Source organism: Protopterus annectens, chromosome 8.part0 (assembly GCF_019279795.1).
Source record: "Protopterus annectens isolate FY-2018-M chromosome 8.part0, PAN1.0, whole genome shotgun sequence".
In the NCBI taxonomy this organism is placed as follows: Eukaryota; Metazoa; Chordata; order Ceratodontiformes; family Protopteridae; genus Protopterus; species Protopterus annectens.
The window spans coordinates 847,995,173-848,009,256 of NC_056741.1; the positions used below are offsets into that span (position 1 = coordinate 847,995,173).

The window sequence follows — 14,084 nt, forward strand, 5'->3', positions numbered from 1 at the left end:
AACATGCATACTGCCAGCAGCATTTTCTTCATACAGCTAATGAGCTTTCATTTGATTCAAAGCCGTTCTGTCTGTGTAACTTGATTGTTGAGATATTTAGAAAAAATTGAAAATTACAATATAAATAAATAGTATACAAATAATAATCAGTATCTGTTAATATGCACTAGACAGAGGACCATTATTTGACATCTAGAGGTTTCAGTAGAATGTAACTGCAGAAACACCTGAGGGTGTTGCTACACTGTAGTGAGGTAATTTGCTAAGGTCATTTTCACCTTTGGGAAAGGGACATGCCATCATTCTTATAGCCCCAAAGGAAAGCCATGCATGTAAACATTTGGGCCCATAGACTTTATTGCCCATTATAGCCGCGGTGGTGCAGTGGTTAGCATTGTCGTATCACAGCAAGAGGTTCTCCCATTCGATTCTTGGCTGGAGCGCCTTCTGTGTGGAGTCTGCATGTCCTCCCCATGGTTGAGTGATGTTTAAAGACATGCAGGTAGGTGTGTGCGTGAATGGGTGTGCCTTCTTTGAAGGTTGGTGGTTGGGCTAGCAACTCAGCACCGTAAAAATCCACTGCCAAGTTCCGCTGTGGCGACCCCTAACCGAGAAAAGCCGAAAGAAGACAGACTTCATTGCCCAGCAGAAAACAAAATTCCAGTGCCAAATGGTATCAGTCATTTTTATAAAGTCTAAGTATCTATCTCACAGACTGCTTTTGTCATTCTCACAGTTTGTTGCCATTTCACTCCTGTTCTTGAAGCTAATTACAGGCAGCTCTGCAGATGTAGTTTTGACTAGATCACGTACCACTGCATGACCTTGCTGAAGCAAATACATGCCAAAATTTTGTAGTCCCTTCCTTTTATCATACTATACCTGTACCTGTAAGTAGAGTGCTGTTGTAGGTGGAAGACTTTCAGATCTTTAGCCAGAGAATTGCTTTTTCTGTACTAATTTTGCCACATCCAATCCCTGCATTACGTAGGCAGAGTCCCAAAACTAGGTTACTGGCAGTGTTCAAATGATTTTATCCAGAATCTACACCATTCAACCCATACTTATTCTGTTACGGTTTTGAAAGCAGTTTTTATTGTTCCATAGACTTTATATTAGCACAGCAGTGTTGCTTCTGATCTGTAATATGATGTTTGAGTTTGTTTCTGTAGTTTCATAGCATAAGCTTATTCAGGTACCATGCACTTAATAAATGGTTGCCCTTTGCCCATCTTCTCCCAAAAATATTCCGTTTCTAATCTGATGTTAAGTTTTGTTTTTGTTTGCAGGAGATGGTGTCTACCAGAAAGGCATGGATTTCATCCTGGAGAAACTCAATGATGGAGATTGGGTTCACATCTTTCCAGAAGGTAGATTAATCTATCTGCTTTTTACCATAAAAAGAAGGGATGATTTTATAAGAGGAGGGGAAGGACTTTGCATTTGCATGATTGTTGTGGTTCTAAACTGTAAATAGGCTGCATGAAGTAGGCATAATCCCTACAAACATTTCTTTGCATGTTTTGTCTTATTTGCATGCTTAATAAATATCAAATAATGAAAACTAGTTTCACCTAGATTTCTTGTTAATTTTTTCTGTATGCTTTTTTCTTCATGCCTGACACCCATAAGTCTTGTCAATTCTTTCCCTATCCTGTGTATCTCACAATGAGATCAAGAACTGACTGGTAGAACTGTTGTTCAGGCAGCAGTGGAGGTGATTTATGCCCTCGCTGGAATCCTGGCAGCGAAGGCATTTGTGCTTCACTGGATGGATATCCTGTGCCACCGTCTTAACTGTACATGCTCCCTACCACAAACACACACACCCAGATGAGGGCTGCCATCACAAACATAAGTTCACCAAATCCACGTCCCATAGTCGCCTGTGTCGAGGAATCCTCTGCTTTCATAGGAGCCCTCAGCCGACCAGAAGTCACCATTTCCCACACCTTAAGATGATCAAGCCAGCATAAGCCACTTGCATTCCTCCATCTCTGCTCCAGCATGCCTGAACCATTATTCAAACTCTAGTTGTGTGTGTCATAATCAGGGTTTCATCCATTTATGTCACAGAGCCAGGCAACTGCCTGTTAATATTGACACATTATTTTAGTTTCTTTCATCATGTAATAATCAGACATGCTTAAATTCACTTACTGACTCAGTACTTGTGCATTACCACAGCAGGTGCTGAATGGTATTCAAGTATCTGATAAGTTTCAAATCCCTGTTTTTCTTTCATCCCAAGTAGTGATTTGTAAACGCAGTTTGTGTGTGAGCTACTGCGTTGCCACTTTCCTTTCAAGTAATCTAATAGAAGCATGTGCACAGAGCTGCAGTGTCGTACTGAAATACTGGGCTTCCAGAAAGGGTTTTTACATAGAACATTTCCAGAAATGTAGAATCTGTGTTTCTAGGTATAGTAAAGAAAAGTCGCCCTTCTTATTGTCAGTTCCATGGGTCAGAATACCTGCAGAACATTGCATGCAGCCATCATGTAGTAACACTGCTATCACAGATGTTCATTGCTGCTTGTTAGCGGTGTTTTCAGGGAATAGCAGAATTGTTATTTAATATCTGTTTTCTGTTTAGTAGCAGTTTTATGCCTGTTTAGCACCATGGCTTCATGTAGTCCTGTCAGAGAATGCCCTGGCTGCTTGATGGATGCTAGACTTGAATTAGTCAGACTGAAGGCACCTCATGTTACTGTCTTGGGATACTGCAGCTGTTAAAGGGATGCTGTTCCTTCTTAGCAGCAGCACTGTCATTTGTCTGACTTGTGCTAGAGTATTGCAGAATCCTAATGGAGATTTGTTGCTTAATTGTAGGTAGATATTTATCCTTTTTCAGTGGCATTGTTTTAGGCAGGATAATGCCAACCAACTGCATGTTACTTTCAAGGTGTAGCACTGGTAGCAGAGAGATGGTATACCCTTCTGACTTTGCTGTGTATTGGTGCACAGCCACTGCATACTGTCATCTTGGAGCCATGCAGCTAATAAGATTTCCTCATCATTAGTGGCATTTACTTTGGTCAGTGTTCTACCACAGCACTGTCTTAATCTTTGGAAGTTTTTGCTGAGAGCAAAATATTGTCACCGATTGCTTACAGTACACCTTGACTTTTATACATAGCACTTTCCAGATATGGATCATTTTCTTTGTGCACCCAGAGGTACTGCAGTAAATCTTCCTCAAGTCAGACATGATTTTTTTATATACATTTAGTTGTCTGGGGTTGACATAAGATAATATTGTGCAATTTTTCAGTTGTAGCTTTGGAAAATTGTGGCAGTGGGCTGTATTTCTTAACAAAGTTGGTTTTACAGTGAATATTTAAGAAATGGTTTCACTGTTGAATTGATATGAGCAGTTGCACTTCTTCCATCGGTGAAGAATTGAAAGTTTAATTTCCATTTTTCTATGCTTATTTCCTCATTTTTACCTTTTGTATACAAGCAGAACTGCTGCACTCTTCCAGTCATGGGAAACCCACTCAGACCTTTCTTGTGTGTTATTTGGAATAATGAATAAGGATTTTTTTTTTCATTATTGCCGAAGTTTCCATCTGATGTTCTAAATCTTTATTCATTCCTTACTGTTAGGCCTTCGGTTCTGTCCTCTGAACCAACACGGCTGTTTCCAAGCTCGCGCCAGCCAAAAACTCTCAACTGAGACCTATCCACAATGCCCCTCTCATAGTCTCTCCAGATCTCATTTGCCACATTCCTCATCAGATGCGCCAAGCCTTCTCTCAAGCTAAGTGTAGTGTTTTTTGTGATTTATCTATATAATTACCTAGTTAGTTTCCCTTAAGATTATCGCTTCGCCTTTACATTTATATACTTGCTTACTGAAACCTACCTTCGGTATTTTTTTTTTCATACCATCGTTGGTACTGTCCCTCTCCCCTACCTTTGGTAGGCCCTTTGTGGTATTTCTTACCATTGTTGGTGGTACTCTTTTTCTATTTGTTTTAAAAAAAAAAAAATCTCTTCTTCTGTAACCTTGCTGTTGTTTTTTTGGTTGGTTAAATTGTAGTTTACGACTATAGTGTTTGTGTAGTTTCCATGATGTCTGATAAAGTAAAACTAGGATTTAAACATTGTGATAAGTGCGGGTGTAAGATGTCCAACTCAGACAGTCACGCCCGGTGTGTTTATTGTTTGGTCATTGACCACATCAATGTATCTTGTGATATTTGTTCCAGCTTCAGCAATCGTATGTTGGCTGAATGTAAGAACAAGCTTATTCTGAAAAATATGCTGAAAACACCCTTCTTGGAGGCTCTTTCTGGGACCTCCTAAGCATAAGCATGTGAAAAAACATAGCGACACGGAGTCACTCGGTTCTGACATCTCCATCCTCCTCGGAATCGAGTAGACACCGGGCTTCTCCCACACCTTTGGCACAGACTACTTCGGCACCAGGCTCCATGTCTTGTCCCTCAGTGCCGCTCTTAATTCTGACTCCAGCCAGTGTACCAGCTTCGGCACCATCCCGCTCGGTGCCGACCTTGGTTTTGACACAGGCTTCGACTACTGTACCTGCATCGGCACCATCCCCGGCCATGGTGCCGATGTCTTATACGCCTCCACTGATACTGACACCGTTGGTTCCGAAGGTCAAGCACCTTCCCAGTACCAGATAATCTCCTTCTTGTGACCCCTTTTTGGGACAACCATGTAGTCCATTTCTTGAGAGACCAGAATCTCCATCGGCAGCTTCCTTCAGGTCTACCAGGAGTCTTTCAGAATAAGATGTAGTGAGCGTTGCGAACCAACTTCTGGCAGCTAGAGAATTACCCACCCCTGCTAGGTCTTCCTTCCCTCCTAGAACAGAAGCTCTGACAGCATGTTCACCTGTATATAGGTTCATAGGTTGGGCCTATACAAACCTAGCCAAAAAGGTACCCTGGCTTTCGTCACCCAAGAAAAATATTTTCCTGTGCCCCTGTCAAGCAGAACCACAGAAGTGATCCCCGGGGTGAATTTCCTATTACCCATCCAATCATCAAGATTTTTCTTGAAGAGTGCTAATGAGGAGCTCTGTTTGACATAGGTAGTCTGTTCCAGACTATGGGAAGTCTCTGGGACAGGAATCTATCCCTCCAGCATGTTCTGTTTATTGTGGTGACAAGATTTAGGTCCCTAGAGCGTGTAGCTCAGAGGGATTGGGATTTCTTTAAGTGGAGCATCTCCAACAGCTCTGGGTTTGACATAGCTTTGTATGTTAGGCAGAGATCGCCTCTAAGTAGACAATATGCGATGGAGTAAAGCTGGAGTTTTTTGAGGCGGTGTGCATAAGGCATCTGTTTGAGGCCAGTAATCCTCTTTGTGAGTTATTTTTGCGGCCTTTCCAGTTGTTGTAGATGTTTTGTGAGGTACATACCAAAAGGGGCGTTGTACTCTATAATGGGTCTAATGAGTGATGAGTAGAGGGGAACAATGACCTCTCTCTTTCTGGATGAGAAACCTTTTGTGATGTGTGCCACGTAGAAGGATTTCCTGACCACTGTGGCGATGTGATTATCAAAGGAGAGACTACTGTCCACCTATGTCCCAAGGTCTCTTATCTCACTTTCGGTGTTAAGTAGACTACTGCCTATGTGGTAGTTCATGGGTACAGTGTTTTTAACCAAAGGGGATGACCGTGCACTTTTTGGCATTGAGCTTAAGACCATGGCTTTGACACCAGACATCTGTCTCAGTGAGGCCCTTTTGTAGGATGTCCACATCGTTAAGAGTTTTGATTATGGCTCCTAGTTTGCAGTCATCTGCGAATTTAGTTAGCCAAAGACCTTCTGTGTTTGCCTGTACTTCAGAGAAGTAGATACCAAACAGGAGACGACCCAGGACTGAACCCTGTGGTACTCCACTTGTCACTGGTCTGAAGTCCGATTTGGAGTCTGCTGCTTTCACAGTGTGGGTTCTGTCACTAAGCCAGTTGGCAACCCATCTTGTGACATAGGGATTTATACCTAGTTTAGTGAGTTTATCTATAATTCCAGAGTGGGGGATGGTGTCGAACGCCTTGGCGAGATCTAGATAGACTGTGTGAACCACCTTACCCTCCTCTATGGCTTTGGCGACTACTTCAAAGAAGTCTTTCAGGTTTAGGAGACATGATCTGCCTTTTACAAACCCAAACTGTGTGGGGTCCAGAGTTTGGACATCTCCAATGTCTTTGTTTATGAGTTCCATGATGATAATATGTTCCATGTCCTTGCAGACCAGGCTCGTCAGGCTAATGGGGCAGTAGTTCCCGGGGTCTGTTGTGGCCCCCCCTTTCTGGAGTGGGATAACCATTGCGGTGCGCCATTCAATGTGCACAAAGCCTGAGGTGAGGCTATGATTGTACATGGTGCTTAGGTGGTGTGCCAGTTCATTCTGTAGTTCGTGTAGAAGGCAGCCTGGGATGTTGTCATGTCCCATGGATGTTGTGTTCTTGGCTTTGGAGAGTGAGGTTTTTACCTGTAGAGCCGTGATTACAGGAACTTTGCATTCTTCCTCTATAAAGATGGTCCCTTTAGGGGATGAGAGGGGGGTAAAGTTAGCACTGAACCTATCTGCCAGGATGTTGGCAATATCAGTTGGTTCTGTATATTTAGTGTCATTGTGCTGTAACTCAGAGCAGATCTGAGTGTTGCCATTGAGATTCTTGACATAGCTATATAATGCTTTGTGGTTGTCTTTAGAATCAGTGGCAATTTTGTTTTCATAACTAGTTTTGGAGGATTTTATGAGGGATCTCAGCTTCTTACTGAGGCTGACCAGGGAGTTCCTCTAGTCATGGGATTTTACTCTTTTTTTGCAACACTTTCTTTTTTCTATTCTAGAGTTTGTTTATGGCAGAAGACCACCAGATTGGCTTCCTGTTTTTGGAGGATAGCATCTTGGTTCCGTTAGGGATAGCACGATCCATGCACTCGTGTAAGTGCTTATAAAGTGCATTTCTGTAGGATTCAGCAGTCGTACCTCTATTGTCCATCTGCGTGGGTGTCATGAAGTTTGCCACTTCTGTCTTAAGAAGCATGAAGTTGGCTTTGGAGAAATTTTTTACGGTTGTTTTCCTAATGGGGGGTGGGTGCAGGATGTGGATGTCTAGCGTGATTAGCTTGTGGTCGGATCTGACCAACGAGGAGCTGACCTCTGGTGTGGGACACCGATCACCCATGTTGGTGATGACCAGGTCTAGGATATTGCTGCCCCTGGTGGGGGTGTGGATAAGTTGACCAAGGCATTGGAATTGATGATTTCCAGAAAACGTTGAGCAAAAGAGTTGGTACATGAGTAGCTTTCCCAGTTAATAGTAGGGTAGTTGAAATCACCCATTATTAGAGTGTTGGGTTGTACCTTAATATTTTCCAGTGTATCAAGAAAAGAGGAGTGGGGATCCTGGGGCATGGTGGGGGGGTCTGTAGCAAGCTACAATCTGGATTGCGGTTTTGTGCAGAGTTAATTGAACTTGGATAATCTTGGATGCATTATGCTGAACAACTAGCTTGGAGGTGTGGATATCCTTAATGAATATGGACACGCCTCCACCTTTAGTGTTTCGGTCTGGGTTTGGTGGCCAAAAGGTGTGGTATGAATTATAGCCTGGTAATGCAGGGGTGCTTTCTGGAGCTTTGAACTAGGTCTCTGTCAAAGCACAGATGTCAATGTTCTCCATTTTAAGGAGTGCCTCAAGTGAGTGCATTTTGAGGTTTAGACTTCTAGCATTGAGTAGCATTACCCTCACATTTTGCTTGCTTGTACCTGTTTATTTGTCATTTGAACCTTGCCTAAAAAAGGCACTATAGGGGTGGCAAGAGCCTTTGCCAGTATCTGGAATCCCAAGGGCGACAGGTGCAGGCCATCTCTGGCAAAGCAGCGTGGTCTGTCGATCATGTCATTCCAGGCAGAGAGATACTGGATTCCTTTAGAATGACATCAGAAGCTTAGCCAATTGTTAAAGTCAATCATTTTGTCCTTGTACTGTGGTATCATTCTGGGTGATGGCAGGATGCTACTCAGGGCTAGGGTCATACGTCTCAGGTCATTCACACCAACATGGACAATGACAGAGTCATATTTGTACTTGTTGTGGAGTGACCTGAGTGCGTGCGTTATGTGGCGGATCCTGGCACCCGGCAGGCAGCTGACAGTAACTTTTTCCTTGTTTAGCCTGGTGAGTGGAACATCAGTGTGCCTGACTATAGAGTCACCTATGACTAGAGTATTGGGTACATTATGCCTTATGGGCTGCATTTGAGTGGCACGCCGAGTATGTGGGCTATGTGTCATTTGGGTTGTGTTGGGGGGGGGGTTGCTTACATTTCTGCTTTGGAGGTCTCTGTTGTTTGGGCAAATTTTTATTGAGAGCCTCCGTGAATGTAGGTGTGTGTTTTGTGCTTGTGTGTGTGTGTTGTGGTGGTGTAGGTTTTGAGGAACTATGTGATGAGTGTGGTGCGGTGCAAGTGTTTACCTTCTCTTCTTGACCGTCTAGTCCAGTCTTTGGTGAAGGGAGCTTTGCTTCCAGTTTGGCTATATAAGTGCATCTCTCACAGGTCGTAGTGTTGGATGGTAGGAGGAGAGGGTTGTCTGTGTACATGAGGCAATTGCTGCATTGTCCCAAGATGCCCAGATTCATCAGGTAGACAGGAGAAAACAGTGGGAGCTGACCTTTAGACATGCCTGAATAGGTGCTTATTTATTATGTGCTAAAAACTGTTTTCCTCTAAAGTGAGGAAAGTTGAGTGCTGTAGTAATCTGTAACTTATTTAGTGCTTACAGTGAGTTCTGAACAAGTGCTGAGCTCAAAGAAACAGATTTGAGTGCTAAAACTAAAAAGATGGCTACTTGCAAGGGAAAATTTGAACAGCAGACTTTATGGTGCCAGGAATAGTTTAACCCTTGTTAAGTGGGGGGCTCAGGAGCTCACAAACAGTCCTGGACACAGCAAATCCTTATCTGGACAAGACCTGCCACAGGAAAGGGGGAAGTAAGCTTAGAATTTTTTTTCAGTAAAAGTGGAAATGGAGAAAGCTGGAACAGAAGATCTGAAGTAGTTAATTTCATTTGTCCATCAACCTATGGGTTATCGGATCCATATCGGATCCGAGCCGGCAGCTTCCAACAGCTAAGATCCGAGCTCCAAGCTCCTCCCCCTTACCCATAATCCCCTGCTATCCCTTCCTGACCTCAGATCTAGTTTGCCGCGGTTCTCTCAGCAGCTTGATCGAGCTTCCAGGCGTGGTGGTTGTCGAATTTGTGAGAAAAAAATTTCCTTTTTCTTCGTTTTAAACAGATTTTTGTGTGTGTGTGTGATTTAGCATAGTTCCCCAGTAGCATTTAACGTTTTCTCTACCTGGTGTTTAGTTATCTTTTTAGTGTTATTCCCTCCCCCTCGTGTGCGCATTAGGGTGTGTGGTTTTGGGACCTAGCGGGTGTGTTGTTTTTTTGTAGGTATGGCGGAGGCACCCAAAACATTCTTTTCAAAGTGTACCGAGTGTGGCCATAAGCTGTCCCCAGCAGATGGCCACACTCTGTGCGTTTTATGCCTTGGGGTTGAACATCTTTCCACCGGCTGCACTATTTGCGCACCGTTCAACCCCAGGGCCCTCAAGGACCGTAGGTCGAAGCCGATTCTGGCGGGACTTCTGCCCCCGGACCCGGCTTCGTCCTCCAGTCCCTCCATGGCACCTGCCGCGGCTGCGGCAGTGCCACCTGCTATTCCCCTTGCCGGGACTCAACCCCCACCTTGGGCCAGGAGGAGAGGGAAGCTAGAAAGGAGAAACGCCGGGAAAAGCACCACAAGTGGCGGGCCGAAGCTTCTGCATCGGCCCCGCCAGCCAAACGGGTTTCTCCTCCCAGGGCCTCCAAGTCTTCTCCTTCCCGGCTCCGTTCACCCAGCTTTTCACCGGGGCCGGAGGAGGAGGAGACACGGTCGCCTTCGAGGTCATCAAGGCGGCACTCCCGGCCTGCGTCGGTGGCCTCATCAAGGTCTACCTGGAGTTTGTCCTATGCAGACTTGGACCGGATGATGCGTAGGTTCCTCCAGGCCCAGCTGCAGATGGGAGTGCTCCTGCCCCCCACCTCCAGGGGGGAGCTCGACCCCCCTTTTTTGCCCCGATTGCTCCTTCTCCAACCCACTACCGGGTAGCGTCAGAGCCAGGGAACTGTCGGCGCAGATAGTATCGGGTACTTCGGTGCCGATGGCACCTTCAAGTCTGTCGGGTCCCTTTTCTTCGGATCTGAGCTCTCGGAGCCGAGAGCTGAGCTTCGGATCCGGAGGTGTCAGTATGGCTTCGGCTCTGACCGCATCGACGCCGGCTGCGATCCGCACGTCGGATCCGAGGGAGGGTCTGCTCTCGGATCCTAGGGAGAACAGCTCTCCTTCGGCGTTCGATGTTGTGGAGAGGGTTTTGTCGAGGGATTCCAGGCCCCCGGCTTCAGCTATGACTCCACCCTGCACTCCCTCTCGGATGGGTCCGCCTTCCATCACCCAGCCCCAGGGACAGCCTGCGCAGACGTCCCAGATATTTCCCTTGCTGGAACAGGATGTGGTTGGTGAGGCCTCTTCGGATATTCCCCCCCCCCCCCCGAGGAGGTCCCTCACAAATGCAAGTGCAAGAGGAGGCACTTGGATACCCCTGAGTCCTTGACAGAGGACACAGACTTGGAGGAAGGGGAAGGTTCCCCAAGGTCACCCCCCCCCCCGAAGATGCCTCCTTCGGAGACAGCATGGAGATGCTTCGGATCAGAGGGGGGTGGTCTGTCCCAAAACCTTCCTCTGACGAGTCTGTGTTTCTGGAGGCGTTTCATGCAGGCCTGTCTACCTCTTGGGTGTCCACTCCCACCGATCCCCTGGTAGACCTGATTACTACCAGGGCATGGGAGGAACCGGACACTATGGAGCCCATTCCAAAGAGGCCGGACAAAATTCTCAGCCCCCCTTCGGACAAGTCATGTTGGAGCAAGGGAGCCCCGGTAGATGCCATGTTGGTGGCGGCCGCCACCAAAAGGGAAATTGCCCAGGAGAGTTCCTCATTCCATCCTCCAGACAAGGAGTCTCGGACGATGGACCGTCTGGGGAAGCGGGTGCTCGCTTCAGCCACCTTTTCTGTGAGGTCGCTGAATTATATGGCACATGTGATACGGCTCCAGCGGGATCTTATCAAAGAATACGCTGGGTCGCCCCCAGAGTCGATGTCGGCGGAGGACAAGAAGGTGTACTCTACCCGAATGGCCACTCTCAAATCTATCCCCAGTACATCTGTGCGGTTACTATCCCATGCCACGGAAGGAGCCGCTAGAGCTAGCAGAGCGGGTGTCGTCCAACGGCGACAGGCGTGACTCCGTCATTGTGATTTTGCGGAACCCTTTAAGGCGTCATTCGCAAATGCCCCGTTTGATGGTTCTGCCCTTTTTGGCAAGACCGTACGTGACACACTTGTCCAGAGCAAGAAAGACAGGAAGACGTTGTCTGCCGTTGGAATCCGCTTCTCTGCTCCCCAGAGGTCCTTCTCCAGGAACCAAAAGGGTGAAAAAGATGTGGTTCCGGAAGTCTCAACAGTCCCGTTTCGCTCCGGACCTCTCGTCCTTCAGAGGCAGAGGAGGGCCAGGATGGACGCCACCCTAGAGGCAGAGGGGGCCCGAAGAACTTTGGGTCCAGAGAACTTTTCTCTGATCGGCCCATGCAGCAACCCTGAAGGGTCACCCGACTGCTCCACTCTGGAGGCAGTCGGGGGCATTTCTCGAGGCACTTGGCAGCTTGGGAGTCCATTACAACAGATCGCTGGGTGCTTCAGATCATATCCAGGGGCTACAGGATACCCTTTCTCAATCCCCCTCTCAGTTCCCAAAGCCTCCCCGATGTCCCACCCAATCAAAGGGAGGCGGCAGCCGAGAAAATACTCTGGCTGCTAAAAAAAAGAGCAATCCAGCACGTCCCCCCAGACCAGTCTGGATTAGGCTTTTACTCCAGGTTCTTCTTGGTGCCAAAAAAGACGGGGGACCCAAGACCAATCCTCGACCTGTCCGTCCTAAACCTGTCCGTAGCCAAAGAAAAGTTCCGAATGGTGACTCTTCAATCCATTCTTCCCCTTCTGCAGGAGAACGACTGGATGTGCTCCATAGACGTCAAGGATGCGTACTACCACATTTTGATGGACAGACGATCCAGGAGGTTTCTCCACTTCCGGCTGGGTGCCAGCCATTACCAATTCAGGGTGCTTCCCTTTGGTCTCACCATAACCCCCAGGGTGTTCACCAGAGTGTTAACTGTTGTAGCGGCCCACCTGAGACTCCAGGGAATTTAGGTCTTTCCGTAACTGGACGACTGGCTCCTGACCACTCCCACCAGGCATCTACTATGCACTGCCAGGGATTAATTTATCCATCTAGCTCCCCGTCTGGGGATCACGGTCAACATCGGGAAATCTTCCCTTCTTCCAACTCGAATCCTAGATTTCATCTGAGCCAGATTGAACACAAACCAGCTTCTAGCCTTTTTGACTCTGGACCGGCTACGAACTTTGAAACTCCATGTACTGGCCCTTCTACAATCCCCAGCTCCCCCTGCGGAATTGGTCCTCAGGGCTCTAGGCTCTATGGCGGCAACCATCAACTTACTAACCCATGGCGCGCTTAATCATGAGAGTTCTTCAGTGGACTTTGCAAGTCCAGTGGTCCTTCCTGCGACATCCCCTGAGCTTCTCTGTTTCTCTCAGCAGGGTGTGCAGGAAAACCCTATTATGGTGGCTTCAGTCCCCGGACCTCCCAGAAGGGGCACCCCTTCTCTGTGTCCCGTCATCTAGCCACGGTGACCACGGATGCCTCTCGCCTCGGGTGGGGGGGGCACTGCTTGGGCAGGACCGTCCAAGGCACGTGGAACCATTCGGAGACCTCATTGCATATCAATGTCCTACAGATGAGAGCGGTGCTTTTGGAGTTGCAAGCACTTCAGAGCCTTCTTCCCTTGGGAACAGTTGCGATCCAGACAGACATGTCGGTCGTCTGGTATATCAACAAACAAGGGGGAACCAGGTCCTATCCACTTTGTCGGGAGGCCATGAGAGTGTGGGAATGGGCAATGTCCACCAACCACTTTCTCATAGCGACGAACATTCCTGGACAGTCCAACATCTTGGCAGACAGACTGAGTTGAACCATCCTCTCAACGTACGAGTGGTCTCTGAACCCCAGAGTAGCAAAGCAAATCTTCTCCAAATGGGGTTAACCTCGTTTCAGTCTTTTCGCCTCTCCTTCAAACTCAAAGTGCAGCGACTACTTTGCTCTAATTCCCCCACCCGGGGACTCCCCAGAGATTCTCTGGTGCATGTTTGACTACCCGGTCTACTTTATGCTTACCCTCCTCTGCCCCTGATGCTAAAGTTTTTACAGAAAGCCAGACGGTTGGGGAGCAGAATAATCCTCATTGCCCCATTCTGGCCTCGTCAAGCTTGGTTCCCATATCTATGGTCTGATCTAGTGAATCCCCCATGGATTCTAGATCCCATCCCGGTTCTGATTTCTCACCCATCAGGCCTGTCAGTCCCGAATCTGGACAACCTCAAGCTCACAGCTTGGTTGATCCAGTTCCAGTGATAGCTAGGACTCCCGGTATCTCGTCCCCTGTCAAGGCTATTCTAGTAGCCGCTCACAAGCCATCTATTAGAAGAATTTATAATAGCAAATGGAAGCATTTTTCTATTTGGGCGGAGCATCAGAACTTGGATCCCTTTACAGCTCGTTGCCAGCAGTACTAGATTTTCTGTCAGGATTATTCGACCAAGGTGCTAGCTCTTCTATGGTCAAAGTCCAGTTGTTTGTAATCTCTCATTATCATGTTGGCAGTGATCTCGGCCATTTGACTTCATCCAAATTATGTAACAACTTCCTAAAAGCCACTTTCCTACTAAGACCTCCTGTTAAAGATGCAGTCCTTCCTTGGGATTTAACTCTTGTACTTCAGTCTCTAACAGCTCCTCCCTTTGAGCCTGCAACTTCGGTGGATCTGAAATACTTATCTAGGGAGACAGTTTTTCTTGTTGCCATAACTTCGGCCAGAAGGGTCTCGGAGCTTCAAGCCCTTTG

At 47.0% G+C, this 14,084-nt stretch overlaps 1 protein-coding gene across 1 annotated transcript in view; it reads left to right on the plus strand.

Moving 5' to 3' along the window:
- TAFAZZIN (tafazzin, phospholipid-lysophospholipid transacylase) overlaps positions 1 to 14,084 on the plus strand; it is a 1,078,486-nt gene that overhangs the window by 359,685 nt on the left and 704,717 nt on the right. Inside the window, exon 6 of the mRNA XM_044080349.1 lies at positions 1,290 to 1,370. Coding sequence (XP_043936284.1) covers positions 1,290 to 1,370 — 81 coding nt within the window. The remainder of the gene's footprint in view (positions 1 to 1,289; positions 1,371 to 14,084) is intronic.